The 23532-nt window shown below is 43.9% G+C and overlaps 1 protein-coding gene across 1 annotated transcript in view; it reads left to right on the plus strand.

The window, feature by feature from the left end:
- The first annotated feature begins 322 nt into the window (after nucleotides 1–322).
- The window catches only part of CSE1L (chromosome segregation 1 like), a 65713-nt gene continuing 42503 nt past the window's right edge, over nucleotides 323–23532 (plus strand). Inside the window, exons 1-7 of the mRNA XM_049781319.1 lie at nucleotides 323–437; nucleotides 8572–8667; nucleotides 14528–14670; nucleotides 17393–17494; nucleotides 17570–17715; nucleotides 18530–18620; nucleotides 21516–21623. Of these exons, the coding sequence (XP_049637276.1) occupies nucleotides 8583–8667; nucleotides 14528–14670; nucleotides 17393–17494; nucleotides 17570–17715; nucleotides 18530–18620; nucleotides 21516–21623 (675 nt within the window). The 5' untranslated portion in view covers nucleotides 323–437; nucleotides 8572–8582. The remainder of the gene's footprint in view (nucleotides 438–8571; nucleotides 8668–14527; nucleotides 14671–17392; nucleotides 17495–17569; nucleotides 17716–18529; nucleotides 18621–21515; nucleotides 21624–23532) is intronic.

Below are 23532 nucleotides of genomic sequence, written 5' to 3' on the forward strand. Positions count from 1 at the left end.
GTCATCTGAGATCTGTCAAGCGCCTGATGTCAGAGCAGATCCGAACAGGTCAGAGAGAAGAACAGGTCAGAGAGAAGAGAACAGCAGCCACCGCCGCTCGCCAAAGCCAACGGGTTCTTTTCAGGAAAACAAGGATTGTGAGGCGCCGAAGCAGCCGGAGCCAAAAACGGGTCGCGCGGGGCGAGTGACGTCAGAGTCCACGCCGAACGCGGCGGCGATTGGACATTCGGGAAAGTGGGCGTGACTCAGCGCGTGGCCCCGCCCCTGCCTCGGCCGCGTTCCCCCACCCCCTCGCGCATGCGCCTCGCGCCCGTAGCCTCGCCGCCGCGCCATTTTGCCGGGGTTTGAATGTGAGGCGGTGCGGCGGCAGAAGTGTGGGCAGTGCCGGCTCTAGTCCTCGGCTGAGATTTCCTTCTCCGTTCCCTTCTCCATCCAGGGTAAGACTTGGGGGGTGGGGGGAGGCGTTCCTGGCCTGGCACAAAGAGGGGGTCTCTGGGGACACGTCTGGGGGGCGGCGGTGTGACGCGCTGGGAAGGTAGCGTTTCCGAGAGCTTCTGGGAAGCAAAGCCCGCGCCTTAGGGCTGAGAGTGACTGACTGAGGCACGGCTGCTTTGGGTCAGGTAAACTTGGACTTCGCTCACCGCTCGTCCTCACCGACAGGCGCCGCCTCAGCAACTCGCGTCTCCTCGGCCGGCCAGGCCCCACCGCGCTCTCGGGCCCTCTGAGGGGCGAGTGAGGCGCGCGACCACCGAGGCGCGGCCTAAAACGAGCGGCTCGCCCGAGAGCCCGCCCCTTCCCCTCGAGCGCCGCGCTGATTGGCTCCGCCGCCACGGAAGGCTTCTTCCTATTGGTCGAGCCCGTCGTCCGTCTGCCGAGCTCCCGGCCGCAACGTGAGGGGAAAGCAGTGGCGAGGCGACGCGAGGCCTGGCCGAGGCAGGCTCCCTCCCGCCTCAACCCCTGGCCACCCGCTTCTTGAGAGCGGGGGCAACCTTCACAGTCTCAGCGCGTCAGTCTCCCCGAGTCTACAAGGGCGTCTCGTGATCTCTCTGGGCTCTGTTTAGCCAGACTGAGGGGACTGCCTGCCACCCTGCCTGCCTGCCTGCCAGGTTGCGCCCCCCCCCCCCCCAGTGCACCTGTCCCAGAACGAGGTGGTGTTGGGGTCCCGTCTCTGTGGAGACGGAGAAAGCGTTTTGGAATTCAAACCTCGGGGTGCGTTCTACATTGGCCTTCCATGAGGTTGGGGGGCGAGGCACTTCCTGTCTAAGGAGTGTCCCGTGTCCCCTTAAGTGCAGTCTCGTGTTGCAAACGTCACGGGTCTTTTTTTCTGAGGCGCCTCTGCGGGTCCACGAGTGGAGGGGTGCCGTCCGCTTTAACGAACCTCTCTGGCTCGTCTGCATGGGCCGGGAATTCGGTCTCTGACCTGGGTTACTTACGCCCGTCCAACCAACCAACCGCCCCGCCCCGGGAAAACACCCACACCGAGCTGGAGTTCGGTTCCCGCTCTCACATATGCGCCCTTCCCATCACCCCGTTTTAAGCCCTTCGTGGGGCTCACTGTGGTTTAGGATCGTTTTGATCTCCTTGCCTCTTGTCTGAGAGGGATCAATCACCCGTGGCTGGCTTCTGGTGGCGGGGTGCTTCCCCTCCACAGTGGAGAGCACCATGGGGGTGTTGATAGCGCTGGGGTGGAGAAAGTGCTCCTGGTATAGGAGTTTTGAATTTTCTTTTCTTAGGCCCTTGCTTTTTTTTTTCTTTTTCAATACATACATAGTTTTTTACTTGTCTTGATCTTACCCTCACCTTTTCTGTCTTAAAGGGCCCTATACTTTGTCAGTTGAACGAACTTTCTTTTTTGGTTTTTGGGTCACACCCAGCAGCGCTCAGGGGTTCCTCCTGGCTCTACGCTCAGAAATCGCTCCTGGCAAGCTCAGGGGACCATATGGGATGCCGGAATTCCAACCACCGTCCTTCGGCGTGCAAGGCAACCGCCTTACCTCCATGCTATCTCCCCGGCCCCATGAACAAACTTCCTTAACTATGCATGGTTGCTTTGATAGCTTCTAGAAGGGAACCGAGGCCAGAGGGAGATACTCAGCAGTTGGATGCATTTGAGAGCGATGATCTAGTTTGGCATATGTATTCAGTATGGAATTAAGTAATTTTGAATTGTCTTTGGGGATGTTGTGAAGAAATACAAATGGTCACTATCTCTTCCCTTGGAGACTTTGCTCCTCTAATGAGGGAAAGTAACATTACAAATGAATGAGATATAGTAACAAGTGACAGTGATGGAACAGGCGCGGGGTGAAGGGGAAGGCTTCTTTAAGGAAACATCTATCTGAGATCAGCCATGAAACGTGAGGGAACAGGTATTTTAAGCAAAGGGGAGGGTAAGTGTAAAGACTGGAGGATAGGACCAAATTTGAAGTATTGTTGGTATGTTTGAGAAAAGCCCTCAGCTGCTTAGAGTACATGTAGAAGAAACATCAATCCAGGAGCCATATCAGAGGATTTTGTAGGCCCTGGGAAGCATTAGGATGTGCTTCTATTTTGTTTGTTTTGGGCCACACCCGGTGATGCTTAAGGATAACTCCTAACCACTCAGGAATCACTCCTGGTGATACTTGGGGTGCCACATGGGAAGCTGGTAATAGAACCGAGTTTGCCTCATGCGAGACAAGTCTCTACCCAGTCTTTAGCCCCAGGATTTGCATCTTCGTGCTATGTGTCTATCATTAGAAATCTCGGGGTTTGGGGCCCGGAGAGATAGCACAATGGCGTTTGCCTTGCAAGCAGCCGATCCAGGGCCAAAGGTGGTTGGTTCGAATCCCGGTGTCCCATATGGTCCCCCGTGCCTGCCAGGAGTTATTTCTGAGCAGACAGCCAGGAGTAACCCCTGAGCACCGCCGGGTGTGGTCCAAAAACCAAAAACCAAAAAAGAAATCTCGGGGTTTGCTGGGGAAAGGGGTTGGTTTTCGGTATTGAGGTCTGTACTTGATTTGTATGCCCAAGTTTTCATTGATTTGATCTCTTTCCTGCTCCCCAGATGTAAGACATCAGGAATGGCTCTATAATGTAGAGGAAATAACTAAAGAAAAAGCATGAATATTTTGGATCAGTTCATGTCACACATATCTGTGAGATGGATTTGGAAAACAAAGCTTTTATTTCAAAAATCTCCATCTTTATCTTAGGGGCTGTGGGAAAAGACTAGACAAGACTGACATCGTTGATTTATTGTGGTACATATTTTTGTTTTTGTTTTTATTTATTGGTAAGATTGGAAGAATGAATTTTCCACTTCCAGTCTGCCTTTATTCTAAAATCAACATTTTTGCAATTATATATATATATATATATATATATATATATATATATATAATTTTTTTTTTTTTTTTGGTTTTTGGTTTTTGGGCCACACCCGGTGACACTCAGGGGTTACTCCTGGCTATGAGCTCAGAAGTCACTTCTGGCTTGGGGACCATGTGGGACGCCGGGGGATCGAACCGCGGTCCGTCCAAGGCTAGCGCAGGCAAGGTAGGCACCTTACCTATAGCGCCACCGCCCTGCCCCGCAATTATATAGTGTTGATATTTTAAGTCAAATTTCTTTTTCTCTGGCCAAATAAAATGGCTCGAGGGTCAGAGAGATAGCATGGAGGTTTGCTTTGCATGCAGATGGACTGTGGTTTGTATCCCAGCATCCCATATGGTCCCCAAGTCTGCCGGGGGCGATTTCTGAGCATAGAGCCAGGAGTAACCCCTGAGCACTGCCGGGTGTGACCCAAAAAAAGAAGAAAAGAAAAACCAAATAAAATGGCTTGATTAGACTTAGTTAAACTGCAAATATATGGATTATTCTTTCAAAATCTCTGATAAGTCAATAGTAAAAGTCCTTAATGATTTTCAAATTCTTGGAGTTGTGTAGTATTTTTAGTTTTTTATCTTTCTGGTCTTTAGGTCACACCTGGTGACACTCAGGCTTACTCCTGGCTATCCACTCAAAAATTGCTTCTGGCTTTAGGGGACCATATGGGACACCGGGGGATTGAACCCAGGTTTGTCCTGGGTCAGCTGCATGCAAGGCAAGCACCCTACAGCTGCGCTATTGCTCCGGCCCTAGTTTAGTTTAGTTTTGTTTTGTTTTGTTTTGTTTTGTTTTGTTTTTGGGCCACACCCAGCAGTGCTCAGGGGTTACTCCTGGCTGTCTGCTCAGAAATAGCTCCTGGCAGGCACATATGCTTAGAAAAGTAAGGAAATGGAGAGGGCTCTTTTAATTTTAATTTTAATTTATTTATTTATTTATTTTTGGTTTTTGGGCCACACTGGTGACACTCAGGTATTACTCCTGGCTATGTGCTCAGAAATCACCCCTGGTTTGGGGACCATGTGGGACGCTAGGGAATCGAACCGCAGTTCGTCCTAGGCTAGCGCAGGCAAGGCAGACGCCTTACCGTTTGCACCACAGCTCCAGCCCCCAAAAAGAATTACTCAGGGAGTGCTGGGGGACCAAACCCAGGTTGGTGATATGCAAGATAAGTGCCCTACCCCACTGTACTCTATCTGCACTTCTTTTTTTTTTTTTTTTGGTGTTTGGATCATACCTGGTGGCGCTCAGGGTTATTTCTGGCTCTGTACTCAGAAATCGCTCCTGGCAGGCATGGGGGATCATACGGGTTGCCGGGATTCGAACTACCATCTATCCTGGATCGGCTTCTTGCAAGGCAAACAGACTACCGCTGTGCTATCTCTCTGACCCCGAATTACACTTCTAATCCTAGCAGTTAAATTCCTATTTCTTATTAATTTGGGTGCTTTTAGAAGCTCCAGATAACACATAACACAGAATTCAGTGCTTTTTGGATACATTTCTTAATTATACAACATTCCCAGTGTGATAGCACTCTAGTCAAAGACCTGAGTGAATTTCTTTAATGAAGCACATTCACACACTGAAATAGACAGTTGGGCTGTGGCTTAAATGATAGAGTATATGCTTTTTCCTCAGCAGAGCCACTTCTGTCTCTGCAACTACTATTAAAAGATAAGATTTAGGGGCCGGAGATAGCATGGAGGTAAGTTGTTTGCCTTTCATGCAGAAGGACGGTGGTTCGAATCCCGGCATCCTATTTGCTCCCCTGAGCCTGCCAGGAGCGATTTCTGAGCGTAGAGCTAGGAGTGACCCCTGAGCGCTGCCAGGTGTGACCCCTCCAAAAAAAAGATTTATAGTCAAAGGAAATCCAGGAACCTTTTATCATGGGCATTTAAAAATGTTTAACTTTATTTCTGGGAGCTGGAGATATATCATAGTGGTAGATCACTTGATTTGCACACAGCCAATTAAAGATGGACAGTGGTTCGAATACCGGTATCCCATATGGTCCCCTGAATAACGTGTGTGTCTGTGCGTGTGTGCGTGTGTGTGTGTGTGTGTGTGTGTGTGTGTGTGTGTGTGTGTGTGTGTGTGTGTAGTTAAATTGCTTCCATGTCAGTTGTGTGGGCTGGGAAGATAGCTCAAAGGACCAGAGCACTTGTATGTGTGAGACCTGGTTGATTTCTGGCACCAGATGATTCAAACATCTCTGGAGAGTAATTTTTTTTTTTGGTTTTTGGGTCATACCCAGCAGCGCTCAGGTTACTCCTGGCTCCATACTCAGAAATCGCCCCCGGCAGGCGTGGGGGACCATATGGGATGCCAGGATTCGAACTACTGTCCTTCTCCATGCAAGGCAAATGCCTTACCGCTGTGCTATCTCTTCAGCCCCATGGGGAGTAGTTTTCTAAGCATTGAACTCGGCCCTGAACATGGTTAGATTTTGTGATCCACCCCACCCCCTGCCAAGGCCAAAACAGTACTGTAGTAAAAATAGGGCTGCATATACCTTTTGAAAGTATTTTTGTTTCCTTATAATACTGAAGTTGGAATTATTAGATCATATGATAGTTGACTTTTTTGTTTATTTGGAACACACTTGGTGGTACTGGCAGCTGACTCCTGGCTCTGCACTGAGGGATCACTCCCAGTAAGCTCGCAGAACCAAATCAGGTGCTTAGCTAGAACCTGTGTTATAAGGCAAGCACCCTACCCCCAGTAGATTGACTTATTTTTTTGAGTTGTTTTTGGGTCACACTGGCACAGTTCAAGGCTTACTCCTGGATCTGTGCTCAGAAATCGCTGGCTCGGTAGACCGGGAGTGCTGGGATTCGAACCACTGTCTGTTGTGGACCAGCTGAGTGCAAGGCAAAAGCCTTACCATTGTGCTATCTCTCTGGCCCCCAGTAGATCAACTTTTGAGGAGATAGGGCTTAAAACCACATATGCTTAGGAGCGAGCTGCTCATGAGTATGTTCAATGGACCAGGGATCAGTTTTAGTCCTTCTATATTCAAGGAATTATTTCTTGGCCACAGAATTCAGATGCTTACTTGGCTGTATTCAGTGGTCACTTCTGATAGTACTTGGGAATCTTGCGGTTCTGGGGATTGAATTCAGACCTTCCCACCTCTTGGAAAGTGTGCTCCCTACTCTCTAGCCTGTTTTTTTTTTTGTTTGTTTGTTTTTTTGGGCCACACCCTTTTGATGCTCAGGGGTTACTCCTGGCTAAGCCCCTGGCCTGGGGGGACTATATGGGATGCCGAGGTCCTTCCTTGGCTAGTGCTTGCAAGGCAGGCACCTTACCTTTGGGGCCACACCCAGTGATGCTCAGGGGTACTCTTGGCTATGTGCTCAGAAATCCCTCCTGGTTTGGAGAACCATATGGGACACCGATTGAACTGCAGTCCATCCTAGGCTAGTGTGCGCGAGGCAGACCCCCTTACTGCTTGCGCCACTGCTCTGGTCCCTGTTTTTTAATTTTTTTTCCTGTTTTTTAATTTTAAAGGATTCTCCTTACTGCTTTCTGTAATGGCTGTACCTATTTACATTTCACCAATAGTGCCCACATAGGTTCCCCTTTTCTCCATTTCCTTGCTAATGATTGGTTTGGTTTTGTTTATTGAATATTGGAGTCACACCTAGTGGTGCTCAGGAACTTTGGTATTTGGTGTTGATGGTGTTGGTGAGGATTATATGTTGGGGATTAAATCATGGACCTCCTGCGTGTGCACATTTCATTGAGTTGTTTCTCCATGATTGTCTCAGAAAGACAAGTTATATCTTGACTTTCTGAGAATATTTATTTTGTTTTGTTTTGGGGCCACACCCATTGACGCTCAAGGGTTATTCCTGGTTATGTGCTCAGAAATCGCTCTTGGCTTGAGGGAAGCATATGGGACTCCAGGGTATCAAACCGTGGTCTCTCCTAGGCTAGCGCTTGCAAGGCAGACGCCTTACCTCTAGCACCATTGCTCTGGCCCCGAGAATATTTATTTTAACAGATACGAGATGATTAGTGTTTCCCTGGAACTTGATTGGTGATATTGGGAATCCTCATGTACCTATTAGCTATATGTCTATTCACATGCTCTGTCCAATTATTTTGAGGCATTTGAAGCATTACTCAAGGACTCCCTCCTAATATTCCTGTTGATACTCGGCTGACCAGGCCAAGACAGTTCAATGCTGGAGTCCATTGATGATGGGAATGTTATCAACCACCAGGAAGGACGTGATGGTTGGAGGCCACAACTTATGTGATGTTCCCAAGATGTACTGAACTCAGTGCCCCCAAACACCAAAGCCAAATAGAAGGGAGGGACAAGAAACTTTATACACTACTGAGTAGGTCAGGTCCTCAAACCCTGAACAGATAAATCACTTTTATATTCTAAAGCTACATTCTAGTGTGTCAATTAAGATTAACTGTCATATAAGATTAACTGCAATTTCTTGCAAAACAAAGCATTGACTCTCATCCTGTCAAGATTTGAAGGGGACAAGATTATGGTTACAAGGTTCATGTTCAGAGTTCACTTTTTATCAGGTCTGCTAGTGAAGTCCAGGACCTAGCAGGGAGACCGCAGTTTGATCTCCAGCGTCCCATATGGTCCCCCAAGCCAGGAGCAATTTCTGAGTGCATAGCCAGGAGTAACCCCTGAGCATCACTGGATGTGGCCCAAACCCCTCCCCCCCCCAAAAAAGAAAAAGAATCTGGGCCGGAGAGATAGCATGGAGGTAGGGCTTTGCATGCAGAAGGACTGTGGTTCGAATCCTGGCATCTCCTATGGTCCCCCCAGCCTGCCAGGAGCAATTTCTGAGGTAGAGTCAGGAGTTACCCCTGAACACTGCCGGTGTGACCCAAAAAAACAAAACAAAAAAATAAAAAGAATCTACCAAAAACATAAAAATGGGATGACTTTCAGAAATGGAAAGACTCATAGTAGAACAGCATTCTTTTGTTGTTGTTGTTGTTATTTTGGGGTTACACCGGAGCACTCGGGGGCTACTCCAGGCTCTATGCTCAGAAATCGCTCCTGACAGACTCGGGGACCATATGGGATGCCGGGATTTGAACCATCGACCTTCTACATGAAAGACAAACGCCTTACCTCCATGCTATCTCTCCGGCCCTGTAGAACAGCATTGTTCAATGTAAATCACCAGGTGACCAATTCCTGTCTTTGTTTTATTTTAGGCTTTACTACAATGGAGCTCAGTGATGCAAATTTGCAAACGCTAACAGAATATTTAAAAAAGACTCTTGATCCTGATCCTGCCATTAGACGTCCAGGTAAAGAAAACAAATATTGTTTTGTTGTTGGTTTTACTCCTTTAGGATAGTTAAGAGAATCCTTCATTAGTCTTCAGAGTAAGAATATCTTTTTAGGGGCTGAAGTGGTGGAGTGATGGCACAGGTCATAAGGTGTCTCTGCCTTGCGCGCTAGTCTAGGACCGCAGATCGATCGGCCTCTCATATGATCTCCCAAGGGTCCCATAGATTCCCCCCCACCCCAAGCCAGGAGCGATTTTTGAGCGCATAGCCAGGAGTGGCCCCTGGTGTGGCCGAAAAAAAACAAAACAAAAAAAATAATATCTTTTCACACTTGGATTCTCTTTTTTTGTTTTTTTTTTTGGGTGGGTGGGTTTCATACCCAGTAATGTTCAGGGGTTAGTCCTGGCTTAGCACTCAGGAATCACTGGCAGTGCTCAGAAAAACATGGATGCTGGAGATCAAACCTGGGTCAATCTTTTACAGGGCAAGAGCTCTACCCACTGTGCTATTGCTCCAGTCCTGCAGGCATGGCTTTTCCTTCTTTTTGTCATTAAAGGTGGCTACTTATAGATACTATACTGTAGGGATATATTTTTTTATCTTTATTTAAACACCATGATTACAAATATCATTGTAGTTGTATTATTTCAGTCATTTAAAGAGCACCCCCCTTCACCAGTGAAACATTCCCACCACCAATGTCCCAAATCTCCTTCCTCCCCACCCCCCCACACCTGTACTTAAGACAGGCTTTCTACTTACTGTAAGGATATTTTTATAGATCTTCTTCATCCCCTAGTAAAATAGATTTGATGACATCTGGGATAAAAAATACTAGGTATTTAGACTACTTTATTTTTTTAAACATTATTTATTTTGGCTTTTGGGCCACACCCAGTGGTGCTCAGGGTTCTGTGCTCAAAAATAGCTCCTGACAGGTTCAGGGGACCATGTGGGATGCTAGGAATCGAACCTGGGTTCGTCCCAGGTCGGCCATGTGCAAGGCAAATGCCCTACTGCTGTGCTATTGTTCTGGCCCCAGAATATTTTAAAATTATCTGGACTTTTCTGGAAAAAAAAAATTCACTTGTTTATTTTAGAGATGAAATTATTAAGTATAGCGATAAAAGTTACTTGCCTTAAATGGTTAAATGAAACCAGGGATAATCAGATTTGTCTCTTTAATCACATATTGGATTTAGTTAATGTTTGGAATCTATTATGTTTGTCTTTTTTGGGGGGGAGGGGTCAAACCCAGCAGTATTACTCCTGGCTCTATGCTCAGAAATCGCTCCTGGCAGGCTTGGGGGACCATATGGGATACCGGGATTCAAACCACCATCCTTCTATATGCAAGGCAAATGCCCTACCTCCATGCTATCTCTCAGACCCCCTTTTTTATGTTTGTCTTTTTTTTTTTTTTTTAATGGTTACTCCCCAATGTGATGGGGTAATGTGGTTCTAGGGATTGAAGTTGGGTCTCATATGAAAAGCAATGAGCCCTTTGAAACATTTCCATAGCTCAGTTTTTTGGGGAGTTGGTTTTTCTTTTGGGGCCACACCAGCATTCCTCAGGGCTTTCTTGGCTCTATGCTCAGAAATTATTCCTGGTGGACTTCCCAGCTCATAAATGGTGCCATGCATTGTTCCCTGATAGGTCATGTGTGAGGAAAGCACCTTTTTTCCCTGTACTATTCCTCCAGCCCCTAGCAATTTGGTTCTTGTTTGTTTGGAGCTACACCTGGTGGTGCTTAAAGCTTCATCTTGGCTCTGTTTCAGAAGTCACACCTGGTGGAGTTTGAGAGACCATATACAGAGAGCCTCATGGATCAAGCCTGGGTCATTACCATGTAAAGAAAGCACCCAATTTGCTATGGCCCATTTTTCAATTACTTATAAAGAACTATTTTGAAAAATTGAGTATGTTACTATCAAATATCAATTATGCTGTTACTTGTCAGTGATCATTTGGAGATCTTTAGAATACAAGCTGTGTATAATCAGAAATACTTCTTCAGAACTCACTAATATCCAGGCACAAAGATAATTGTCAAAAGATGCTGTGAAAGCGGTGTTTGCCTTGCAAGCAGCCGATCCAGGACCAAAGGTGGTTGGTTTGAATCCCGGTGTCCCATATGGTCCCCTGTGCCTGCCAGGAGCTATTTCTGAGCAGACAGCCAGGAGTAGCCCCTGAGCATCGCCGGGTGTGGCCCCCCAAAAAAAAACAAACAAAAAAACAAAACAAAACAAAAAAAAAGATGCTGTGAAGATACAAACGTATATGTGTGTAAGCATTATATATTAGTCTGTGATATGTACCGTTCCGGCGTATAAGACGACCAAGCGTATAAGATGACCCCCTAATTTTACAGTTAAAACATAGGTTTAGGCCTATATTCACTGTATAAGACAGAACGTTTTTGTGCTGCAACTATATGTACCACAGTGAGCCAATCGCAACAAGCAAAGGTTCAGAGGTTATACTGTAATAGACTTCCTCTCTGACTCCGGCCAATCTGAGCAGGCTTTTGACAGTGTAGATTTGGGTCCAGGACATTGTCTAATTTGCATGCATAAAAAGCCTGCTTGGATTGGCTGAGTCAGAGAGGTGGTCTGAGCAGCCTTGCAGTGATTGGTGCAGGATCAAGTTGGAAAATTCGTTTTGTGGCAATATTCAGACAATTTTCGTATAGCGGCATATTGAAACATTTTTTGGGATGTACTCGGCGTATAAGACGACCCCTATTTTCAGTTGACTTTTTTTTTGTTTCAAAAGTCGTCTTATATGCCGGGAAATACGGTAATAAGTAGAATTATAAACTTTTTTTGTTTGTTTTTGGGCCACACCAGGTGACGCTCAGGGGTTACTCCCAGCTCTGCTCTCAGAAATCACTCCTGGATATGGGACGCCTAGGATCGAACCCAGGTCCGTCTTGGGTTAGCTGCTGCAAGGCAAATGCCCTATTGCTGTGCTTTTGCTCTGGCCCCAAATTATAAAATTGTTAATGTATCCTATTCTAGGGAAGCTTTTTTGGAATGAGGAAAAATTGTGATTTTCCTCATTAGTGTTTAGAGAAATAGTGGTTTGGATAAAGGGAAGTTAATGGCTCTAATCTTCTTAGACTTTCCAAGAAAGCTTCTTTAGCATGCTTTTAGAAGTTATTTTTAGGCTAGGGATATAAGTTGGTGATTTTGGATTCAAAACCCCCCACCACCACCAAAATAAAATTATATTTTTAGTTGGAGAAGAGGATGGAGCTACTCCTGGCTTTGCTTAGTAGTGGTCCCTGGTAATGCTTAAGAGACCATATTTGGTGCCTTGCATCGTTAATCACCTACAAGGCAAGTATCTTAATCTTTGTATATTTTTTAGTTCTCTGAAGAAAAATCCAATGCTAATTGTTTTGTGTGCTGAGAGCGCTATTGCTTTATCAATCTAGGGAAAATATAGGTATAAACTATTTCTGGAGGTTAGTGAACATTATTTTTGTTTTTGTTTTTGTTTTTGTGGTTTTTGGGTCACACCGGCAGTGCTCAGGGGTTATTCCTGGCTCCAGGCTCAGAAATTGCTCCTGGCAGGCACGGGGGACCATATGGGGCGCCGGGATTCGAACTGATGACCTCCTGCATGAAAGGCAAATGCCTTACCTCCATGCTATCTCTCCGGCCCCCATTGTGAACATTATTTTTATCAGGAATTATTCTACACAGACTCAGTATCTTTTTGTTTTGTTTTTTTTGGGCCACATCTGGTGATATTCAGGGGCTGCTCCTGGCAGGCACGGGGGAACCATATGGGATGCTGGGATTCAAACCAATAGTCGAGTCGGGTTCGTGCAAGGCAAATGCCCAACCGCTATGCATAGGGGCTCTGGCCCCTTCACCGATAGTCTTAACAGCTGCGTGATTACAAGATTACTTAAGCTCAATAGCTTTGTCTTAACAGTGAGGATGATGCTACTCATTACTAGGTAATAGTGACATTATTATTAATGGGTAATTACTAGTAGTAGTGACAAGTTTAATAAAATATTTGTGCTGGGGCCAGAGTGATAGCGGTGCAGCAGGTGTGACCCAAAAACAAAAAAAAATTGTGAATGAGTTTACATCAGTACATGATTAGTAATGCCAGTATGGTTAATATATTAACCTGAAGGACTGGAGTGATAGTTCAGTGGTAGGGCATTTGCCTTACATGCGACTGACCCAGTTCAAACCTGTGTTCGATCCCCAGCATCCCATATGGTCCCCAAATCCAGGAGCGACTTTTGAGCGCAGAGCCAGGAGTAACCCTTGAGCATCACTGGGTGTGGTCCAAAAACCAAAAAAAAAGAAATATATAGATAACATTGTGTGTGTATGTGTGTGTGTGTGTGTGTGTGTGTGTGTGTGTGTGTGCGATTTTTTGAGTGCAGAGCCAGGAGTAACCCTTGAGCATCACTGGGTGTGGTCCAAAAACCAAAAAAAAGAAATATATAGATAACAGTGTGTGTGTGTGTGTGTGTGTTAGTTAACCTGAATGAACTCAAATATATAGATAACAGTGTGTGTGTGTGTGTGTTAACCTGAATGAACTCACTTAATTTTTATCAAAGTTCTGAAAAATAAACATTACTTTCAGTACAAATTACGATATTAGTAATAGTCCTTTTGGAATAAGGCAGATACGTGCATATATCTGAGAATTAGCTTCTTCTGTTTAGGGCACTGCTTTTAGGTTTGTGATAATCAAGTGAGTTAGTGGTTGGTGAAGTGATATTATTTTTTTTGTTTTTCGGGCCACACCCATTTGATGCTCAGGGGTTACTCCTGGCTAAGCGCTCAGAAATTGCCCTGGCTTGGGGGAACCATATGGGACGCCAGGGGATCGAACCATGGTCCTTCCTTGGCTAGTGCTTGCAAGGCAGACACCTTACCTCTAGCGCCACCTCGCCGGCCCCTGGTTAAGTGATTTTTTTTTTATTTTTTATTTTTTTTTGGTTTTTGGGCCACACCCAGCGGTGCTCAGGGGTTACTCCTGGCTATCTGCTCAGAAATAGCTCCTGGGAGACCATATGGGACACCGGGATTCAAACCAATCACTTTAGGTCCTGGATTGGTTGCTTGCAAGGCAAACACCACTGTGCTATCTCTCCGGGCCCTGGTTAAGTAATTTTTTATAAAGAAAGCATCATGCACATTGAGTGTAACATGTAGTCCATTTAAGTGGGTTTATGTTTTGTTTTGTTTTGGGGGCCACACCTGGTAGTGCTCAGTGTTTATTTCTGGCTCTGCACTAAGGAATTACTCCTGGTGGTGCTTGAGGAGGGACCACATTGGAATGTTACAGATCAGATCTGGATAGGCCCTGTGCAAGCTTCCTATCCTACCTTCTATACTGTCGACCCAGCCCCTTAATTAGGTTTCTTAAAAAGCAAGATCCAGGAGATTCTTGATAAGTCCCTCAAGAGAAAATATACCTGCTTTTAATTTTTTTGTTGATGACTTTTCATGTAGATAAAATGCAAGAAAAAAATTGGTGGATGGGAGTCCAGACCTGGGTTTCTGGGCTTATTTCTGGCTCTGTGCTCAAGGAACTATATGCAGTATCAGGTATTCAAGCCAGGGTTGGCAAGGCAAGAGTCTTACTCTTGTATTCCTGGGACCCAAGATTTTTTTTGTTTGTTTGTTTTTGGGTCAACCCAGCAGTGCTCAGGGGTTACTCCTGGCTCCATGCTCAGAAATCGTCCCTGGCAGGAACAGGGGGCCATATGGGATGCTGGGTTTCGAACCACCGTCCTGCATGAAAGGCAAATGCCTTACCTCCATGCTATCTCTCCGGCCCCAATGACCCAAGATTTTAATTAGCATTTCCTAACATGGACATTTTTTTTTTCAGCTGAGAAGTTTCTTGAATCTGTAGAAGGAAATCAGAATTACCCACTGCTGCTTTTAACATTACTGGAGAAATCCCAGGATAGTGTCATCAAAGTATGTGCCTCAGTAACATTCAAGAACTACATTAAAAGAAACTGGAGAATTGTAAGTATTTTTTTTTTTTGTTTTTGGGACACACCCGGCGGTGCTCAGGGGTTACTCCTGGCTGTCTGCTCAGAAATAGCTCCTGGCAGGCACGGGGGACCATATGGGACACCGGGATTCGAACCAACCACCTTTGGTCCTGGATCAGCTGCTTGCAAGGCAAACGCCGCTGTGCTATCTCTCCAGGCCCAAATTGTAAGTATTTTGTGGATTTATTATTTAACATCTTGGTTAAGATAGGGATTTATATATAAGTATAGGAATTATATTTTCAGTACTTCTGAAAGATTCATGAGATAGCACAGCAGTAGAGCATTTGCCTTGTATGCAGCCAACCCAGGATGGACCCAGATTCAATACCCACCATCCCATATGGTCCCCTGAACTTGCCAGGAGTAACTTCTGAGTGCCACCAGGTATGTTCCCCCCCCCCCAAAAAAAAAAAATCCTATAAAAACGCATTTTAACAAAGCATAAATATGGAACAGGAATGATAGCATAACCAGTAGGGCACTTGCTTTGTACATGGTCAACCCTGGTTTCATATATGATATAACTTATGGTCCCCAGGAGTGATCCTTTTTATTTTTTATTTTTGGGTCACACCTGGGGGTGCTCAGGGCTTACTCCTGGCTCTGTACTCAGAAATAGCTCCTGGCAGGCACAGGGAACCATATGGGATGCCGGGATTCGAACCACCATCCCTCCTGGATGTGATGCATGCAAGGCAAATGCCCTACCACTATGCTATTTCTGGCCCCAAACCCAGGAGTGATTCTTGAGTGCCAGGAGTTACCAAGTAATCCATGAGCATCGATGGGGTGTGCCACCACCACCAACCAACCAAGAAAATAGTATAAATGTAGGACTGGAGCAATGGTACAATGCAGTGGTCCTCAAACTTTTTAAACAGTTCACTGTCTCTCAGATTGTTGGAGGGCTGGACTATAGTATAAACAAAGACTATGAACAAATTCCTATACACACTGCATATATTTTATTTTGAAATGAAGAAACAAAGCGGGAACAAATATACTATGTGACCCGCAGGCTATAGTTTGTGGACCTCTGGTATAATAGATGGCTGACCCAGGTTCAATCCTTGGCATTTCACATGATTACCCAAGCCCTAACTGGAGTTAGCCTTGAGCACTGTTAGTGTGGCCCCCAAACAAAATCATTTTAAAAAAGTTGAACTTAATTATATACCGGAACAAAGTGGAATTTAACTGAGGTGTGTAAGACTGTTTTGGCATTAAAAATTAACAAATGGGGGCTGGAGTGGTGGCACAAGCAGTAAGCCTTGTCCATGCTAGCCTAGGACAGTACGATCCCCCACATCCTATATGGTCCCTCAAGCCAGGATCAATTTCTTAGCGCATAGCCAGGAGTAACTACTGAGCATCAACGGGTGTGGCCCAAAACTCTCCCACCCACCCCCAAAAATTAATAAATGTAGGACTTAAGATTTTTTGCTTTGTGGTAGAGATAATACTTTGCAAGTGTTAACTCCTGATCTTGATCGCCTTTTTTTGTTTGTTTGTTTTTGTTTTTGGGTCACACCTGGTGATTCTCAGGAGTTAGTTACTCAGAGCTACGTGCTCAGAAATTGCTCCTGGCTAGGGGGACCACATGGGATGCCAGGATTGAGCCAGGTCATCCTGGATCGACTTCGTGCAAGGCAAACACCCTATCACTGTGCTATTGCTTCGGCCCCTGCCTCTTTTTCTTTTTTTTAAATAAAAAATCACAGACATTTTCTGTCTTAGCATAGGACAGTGGTTCTGATTTGGTACTATGCTTGGTGATTCTCAGGCCTCTATTGGACTTAGGGAACCATATGGCAATGTGGGGATCAAATCTGGGTTGTCTGCATGCAAGGCAAGAACTCTCCATGTTGTACTATAGCTTTGACCCAGAACTGATTTTTAGGACTAGAGCATATTGACATATTTCGGTTACAAACCAGGGTTTCTGGAGACCATCTTGTCATGCTCAAGATAGCTCCCCACAAAATAAAGATTAATTTTACCAAGAAACCCTGATTAAATGAGAAATAGTTTGTAGAGTTTTTAAATTTGTAGAGTTAAATATGCCATTGAAGAACTGACTTAGTTATTTCTTAGAATGTTTATGAGACCACCTCTGTTTGTAATTATGCTAGCTGTTTGTTCTCTCTGTGATTTGTAAAATTAGTGACACTTTCAGAGCTTCTTTGGGTATTGTACAGAACGGATTTTAAATGAACTCTTAGTTGAGGAATGAATAAGTTTGGGCCACACCTAACAGTGCTAAGGGACCATCCCTGGTGATACTGGGGATCATTGGGTTGACATCATGCAAATTAAGAGCCTTAACCCCTCTACTACTATCTCTCCAGCCTCTATTGAGCCTGCATTTAGAGTGGAATATACATTTTATGAAGAAAGGGTTCTTTTGGGGCCGGGTGGTGGCGCTAGAGGTAAGGTGCCTGGCTTGCCTGCGCTAGCCTAGGACGGACCGACCGCGGTTCGATCCCCTGGTGTCCCATATGGTCCCCCAAGCCAGGAGCGACTTCTGAGCGTATAGCCAGGAGTAACACCCTGAGTGTCACCGGGAGTGGCCCAACACCCCCCCCACCCAAAATAAATAAAAAAAAAAAAGAAAGGGTTCTTTTATCAGATTGAATGCACCCATGGTCATGCTATAGATTTTATACTAACTTACTAGGTTTTGCTTTTAGATTGAAGATGAACCAAACAAAATTTGTGAAGCTGACAGAGTAGCCATTAAAGGCAATATTGTGCACTTGATGCTTAGCAGCCCAGAGCAAATTCAGAAACAGGTAATGTATGACCCTTCTTGGGAACTGGGCTATTTGTGGGTTATTGTTAATTCATTCACTCCTTTTCTTCCCTAGTTAAGTGATGCTATTAGTATTATTGGCAGAGAAGATTTTCCACAGAAGTGGCCTGACTTACTGACAGAAATGGTGAATCGCTTTCAGAGTGGAGATTTCCATGTTATTAATGGAGTCCTTCGGACTGCACATTCATTATTTAAAAGGTACTGATATGCAGACACTTTTCGCATTATTTTTATTTTTGTTTTGGGCCACATCTAGAGGTACTCAGGACTTACTCCTGACTGCATTATGGATCACTCTTGGCAGGGTTTAGGGATCAGATTAGGTACTGGGAATCAAACCTAGGTCAGCTGTGTTCAAGGCAAGTGCCCTACCCATAGTATTATCACTCTGACCTCTTTAATACTTTATTGAAATATTCTTTAGGAGCTGGAAAGATAGCTCAATAGACTAAGTATATGCTATGCATGCAAGAAGCCAGGCTAAATCTCTAACATAGAGTAGTCCCCAAGTACCAAGCCAGGAGTAGTTCCCAGCACTGTAAAGTATGGACTTAAAACACTCCCAAACGAGCAGATGCTGCTTGTGTAAATTAGAGCATAAGCTTTTTTTTTTTTCATCCGGCAGTGCTCAGGGGTTACTCCTGGCTCCTATGCTCAGAAATCGCTCCTGGCATGTTTGGGGGACCATGTGGGATGCTGGGATTCGAACCAATGACCTTCTGCATGAAAGGCAAATGCCTTATCTCCATGCTATCTCTCTGGCCCCGAGCATAAGCTTCTTAATTCATTACTTTATTTAAATTTTCTTAAGATTTTTATATCATATTGTCCTATAAACTATGAAATACTTAGTAAATTGGATAAACTGAGCTTTGTTTCTTTAAAAAGAAAACTAAGAGTTCTGTTGTATTTGAGAAAGCTCTAGCTTTTTCTCTGGTTACCATCTATCCTTGAAGAGATAGTCAATTAATAAAAATTATAAAGCTAAATCTGTTTGACCTTGATTTCCTAGATACCGCCATGAGTTTAAATCAAACGAGTTATGGACTGAAATTAAACTTGTTCTGGATGCCTTTGCTTTGCCTTTGACTAATCTATTTAAGGTATGGAATAATGTGATATTTTAAATTGCTTACTATTGTTTAAATTTTAGAGAATGCACTCTTAGTTTTGTTTTTGGGCCACCCCCAGCTATGCTCACGGGTTACTCCTGGCTTTACACTCAGGAGTCACTCGACTTGAGGAACCATATGGGATGCTGGTGATCAAACTCAGGTCAGCCATGTGCAAGGCAAGCACCCTGTCTGCTATACTATCTTTCCAGCCTAGAGAATGCTTTAAAGGCTTATTTAGAGCAGCATTTCTTCAGTTGAGGTCAAGAATATATTTAAGTGGCAGAGTGCATTCCCTGCATGGATTAGGCCCTGGACTCAAGTAAACCTTGTATTCAGCCCCTAAAAATCAGAAACTTTTTGTTTTAATGGCACAAAAAGCTGTACTCAGGTCTTATACCTGACTCTGTTATGTTCAGGGATCACTCCTTGTGGGATTTGGGAAGTATGTGGGGTGTCAGGGATTGAACTCGATCTACTGCATCCTATAGGTTGTACTGTCTTCAGCCTCCAAAAATTGGAAACTTTTTGTTTCGTTTCAATATTTAATTTTTTCAGCATGTTTTATTTCTTTATAGTTAAGCTAATTTAGAAACCAATATCCAGTTATTAAAAAGCAGTTGGTGAGACAAAGCATATTTTTAGTATAATTCTTTTTCTTTTTTGTTTTTTTTGTTTTGTTTTTTGGGTCACACCCAGCAGTGCTCAGGGGTTACTTCTGGCTCTACACTCAGAAATTGCTCCTGGCAGGCTTGGGGGACCACCTGGGATGCCGGGATTCGAATCACCGTCCTTCTGCATGCCGCCTTACCTCCAGCCTCTCAAATATTTTTGTTTGTTTGTTTTTTTGGTTCACTCCTGGCTCTGCTTTTAGAAATTGCTCCTGGCAGGTTAGGGTAACCATATGGGATGCCGGGAATTGAACCAGTTTCCATTCTGAATGGGCTGTGTGCAAGGCAAACGCTCTACAGCTTTGCTATCTTTCTGACCCTTTTATTTCTGTTTTTTAAAAATGAAATTAATGCTTTAGTTGAATCACCATGAAATACACAGCCAAATTGGAAATATATTAGACCTATACAAATAACAAAGAATTATGTAACATACTTCCATGTGTTCTATTAAATAAAAATAACAGTTGTCATGTTTTCTTTTAATATTTTGCCTCATTTTAAAGGTATTTAAGGGCTGGAGCAACAGCACAGCATTACAGCATTAGGGCGATTGCCTTGCACTTGGCTGACCTGGGTCAGACCTGGGTTTGCTCTCCAGTATCCCATATGGCCCCCCAAGCTTTCTAGGAGCGATTTCTGAATGCAGAGCCCTGAGTAACCCTTAAGGGCATTGCCAAGTTTGGCCCAAAAACCCAAACAAATAAATTTTTAAAAAAGAATTTTGAGGGGCCGGTGAGGTGGCGCTAGAGGTAAGATGTCTGCCTTGCAAGCGCTAGCCAAGGAGCGGTTCGATCTCCTGGCGTCCCGTATGGTCCCTCCAAGCCAGGGACGATTTCTGAGCGTTTAGCCAGGAGTAACCCCTGAGCATCAAATGGATGTGATTCCCCCCCCCCCCCCCAAAAAAAAAAAAGAATTTTGAAACTAATTTTAGGAATTAGATTTAGGTTTGAATATGTCTGTATAGGAATACATCCACATTTTTTTTTTATGAAGTCTAATTATTTGAACTTCATTTTCTAGTACACTAGTGCTTTGCTGCAGTTATTCTATTTGTGAGAATCTTTTAAGATTAAATAAATGGGGTTAGAGCTAGCTCCACAGGTTGAGTGCGTACTTTAAAGAAAGCCCTAGGGGACGGAGCAGTGATGCAAGTAATAGGGCGTTTGCCTTGCATGTGCTAACCTAGGACAGACCACAGTTCGATCCTCCAGTGTCGATCCTCCCAAGCAAGAAGTGATTTCTGAGCGCATAGCCAGGAGTAACACCCCTGAGCATTACCGGGTATGGCTCAAAAACCAAAAAAAAAAAAAAAAAAGAAAAGAAAAAGAAAACCCTGGCTTGATCCCCACTGCACTTTGTGCCTTAGTAAGGGCAAGAACAACTTCTGAGCATAGAACTATGAGTAGCTCCTGAGCATCAACAGAGTAGACCACCCTCCACCCCATATCTAAAGAGATGTATAATTAACCTCAAATGAGGCAAAAAAGTTCAAAAAAGCTTGCTTAAATGACAAGGCAAACACCCTACTCACTGTACTATCTTTACAACACCAAAATTGGACATTTTTCCACCATCTAGTGGTTTGGTAACTTTCTCTTTTTTTAACGTTAAAATCTTTATAAAAGGGCCTAGAGAGATAGCATAGCAGTAGAGCATTTGCCTTGCATGTAGTTGACCCAGGATGGACCTGAGTTTAATTCCAGCATCTATCCCACTGCACTAGCACTCTGGTCCCCTAAGTGATTTTTTTTTTTTTTTTTTTGGTTTGGTTTTTGGGCCATACCCATTGATGCTTAGGGCTTACTCCTGGCTCTGCATTTATAGATTACTCCTGTCAGGCCTTAGGGGACCATATGGGATGTCGGGATCAAACCCAGATTGACTATGTGCAAGGCAAATACCCTACTCTCTGTACTATCTCTCCAGCTTCTAAAGTGACTTTATTATTATTGTTTGTTTGTTTTTTGGGCCACACCTATTGGTGCTCGGGGATCATTCTTGGTGTGGCTAGGAAATCATATCTGATTCCAGGGATCATATCTATGGTAGCCGCAGCAAGGACCTGCCCTACCTGCTGTATTATTGCTGTGGCTCCTCTAAAATGGCTTTTTATTAGTACTTTAAAAGTAATTTGGAGATAACACATGAAAGTTTCAACCTAATGCAGGAATTTATAGTGCACTGACATTATATTTCTAAATTAATTTCCAAGGCTACTATTGAACTCTGCAGTACCCATGCAAATGATGTTTCTGCTCTGAGAATTCTTTTTTCTTCCCTAATCCTGATCTCAAAATTGTTCTACAGTTTAAACTTTCAGGTAAGCTGTGTCTTCTTTTTTTCATTTAGTCTGTGATGTAATATATAATTTTCAGTTTAATAAAATATCCTTTGCCAGTTGCAACTCTGATGTTTGAAAACAAATAATTTTTTAACTTTCCCTATTTGTGAATAGTATTCTATTTGTCATATTTCATAGAGATGCCAGAGTATGTTTTATGAAGAAAAGTAGCTTCCTTTTGTAGTTTGAGTTCATGAAACCCTACCCCCTCATCCTAAATAATTTTTATTTTTCTAAATAACTTTTAAAAAGTCACTTTTTCAGTAAATGTACTGAAAAATCATATTCTCAAGCATTCCTCATTCATATTAAACAGTATTAACATTGGGAGATCCATTTGATTAGAGATGAGTAACTTACATAGGAAAGCTTTTTTATTTGTTTTTATTTTAGGGCCATATTTAGTGGTGCTTAGAATTTACTCCTGGCAGGCTTGGGTGACTATGTGGGATGTAGGGTTTGAACCTGGGTCACTGTGTGCAAGACAAATGCCCTTGATCTGGCCTCAGAAGGTTTTTTTAGGGAAGCGTGTGATAGGTAACAAAGACCAAAGAATCATCTGGCTTTGGAAGTTTTTTTTTGTTGTTGTTTGTTTGTTTGTTTTTTTGTGGTTTTTGGGTCACACCCGGCAGTGCTCAGGGGAAACTCCTGGCTCCATGCTCAGAAATTGCTCCTGGCAGGCACGGGGGACCATATGGGAAGCTGGATTCAAATTGATGACCTTCTGCATGAAAGGCAAACGCCTTACCTCCATGCTGTTTCTCCGGCCCCTGGCTTTGGAAGTTTTAAGAACCATGGCATTTCAGAGAAAACAGCCGAAGTCTTGCAGTAGAATATGTCTGTTTACCAAGTTTGTACTGAAATAAAGTGATCTTTTTTTCTGTTCTTATTCTAGTCTGGAATATAATTTTAAGATAGATGGTTCTAGGATCAAAAGCAAGCTAGGGATTGGGATATGTGTGGACATGTTATTGATATATGTGTGTATATTGAGATGCAAGATGAAACGTTTGGCCTTTTCATTGCTCAGGGCCAGGACTTGAACCGAATTCTACAATGTGACTGTATTCATAGTGGTAAGGGATAGCATTTCCCAGAAGTACTAGGTAGAATAAAAGATGAACAACCTGAAATGGATATTTATATCAGTATTTAACTAGACTGTTATTAAAGAATTTCTACTAATAAAGAATGCTATTTTTTTCTTACCCCTTCTTTTCTTTTCTTTTCTTTTTTTTTTGTTTTTGTTTTTGTTTTTGTTTTTGTTTTTGTTTTTGGGCCACACTCGGCCATGCTGGCTGTCTGCTCAGAAATAGCTCCTGGCAGGCATGGGGGACCATATGGGACACCAGGATTCGAACCAACCACCTTTGGTCCTGGATCGGCTGCTTGCAAGGCAAACGCCACTGTGCTATCTCTCCGGGCCCTTCTTATCCCTTCTTTTGATTCTACTTTCTAGCATGTAAATAAATTGAGAATAATTTGTTAGGTATTTAATAATGCCTAATTTAGTAATTTATTAGGTGCATTTCGTCAGGTAGATCAAAGGAAGGAGGTATTTTTCTTTATCCTCAACTTATACCTCATTAAGGCAGTATTGTGTCATGGGAAATAGTTAGGACAGTAAGTTTGGGTCTGAATCAATTGTTGTCTTACAATAAATGTTGTATAGAAAGGAAGAATTTGGGCCCGGAGAGATAGCTTGCCTTGCAAGCTGCCGATCCAGGACCAAAGGTGGTTGGTTCGAATCCCGGTGTCCCATATGGTCCTCCATATGGTCCCCCATGCCTGCCAGCAGCTATTTCTGAGTAGACAGCCAGGAGTAACCCCTGAGCTTCGCCGGGTGTGGCCCAAAAACCAAAAACCAAAAAAAAAAAAAGGAAGAATT

This window comes from Suncus etruscus, chromosome 9 (genome assembly GCF_024139225.1).
Source record: "Suncus etruscus isolate mSunEtr1 chromosome 9, mSunEtr1.pri.cur, whole genome shotgun sequence".
Taxonomy (NCBI): Eukaryota; Metazoa; Chordata; class Mammalia; order Eulipotyphla; family Soricidae; genus Suncus; species Suncus etruscus.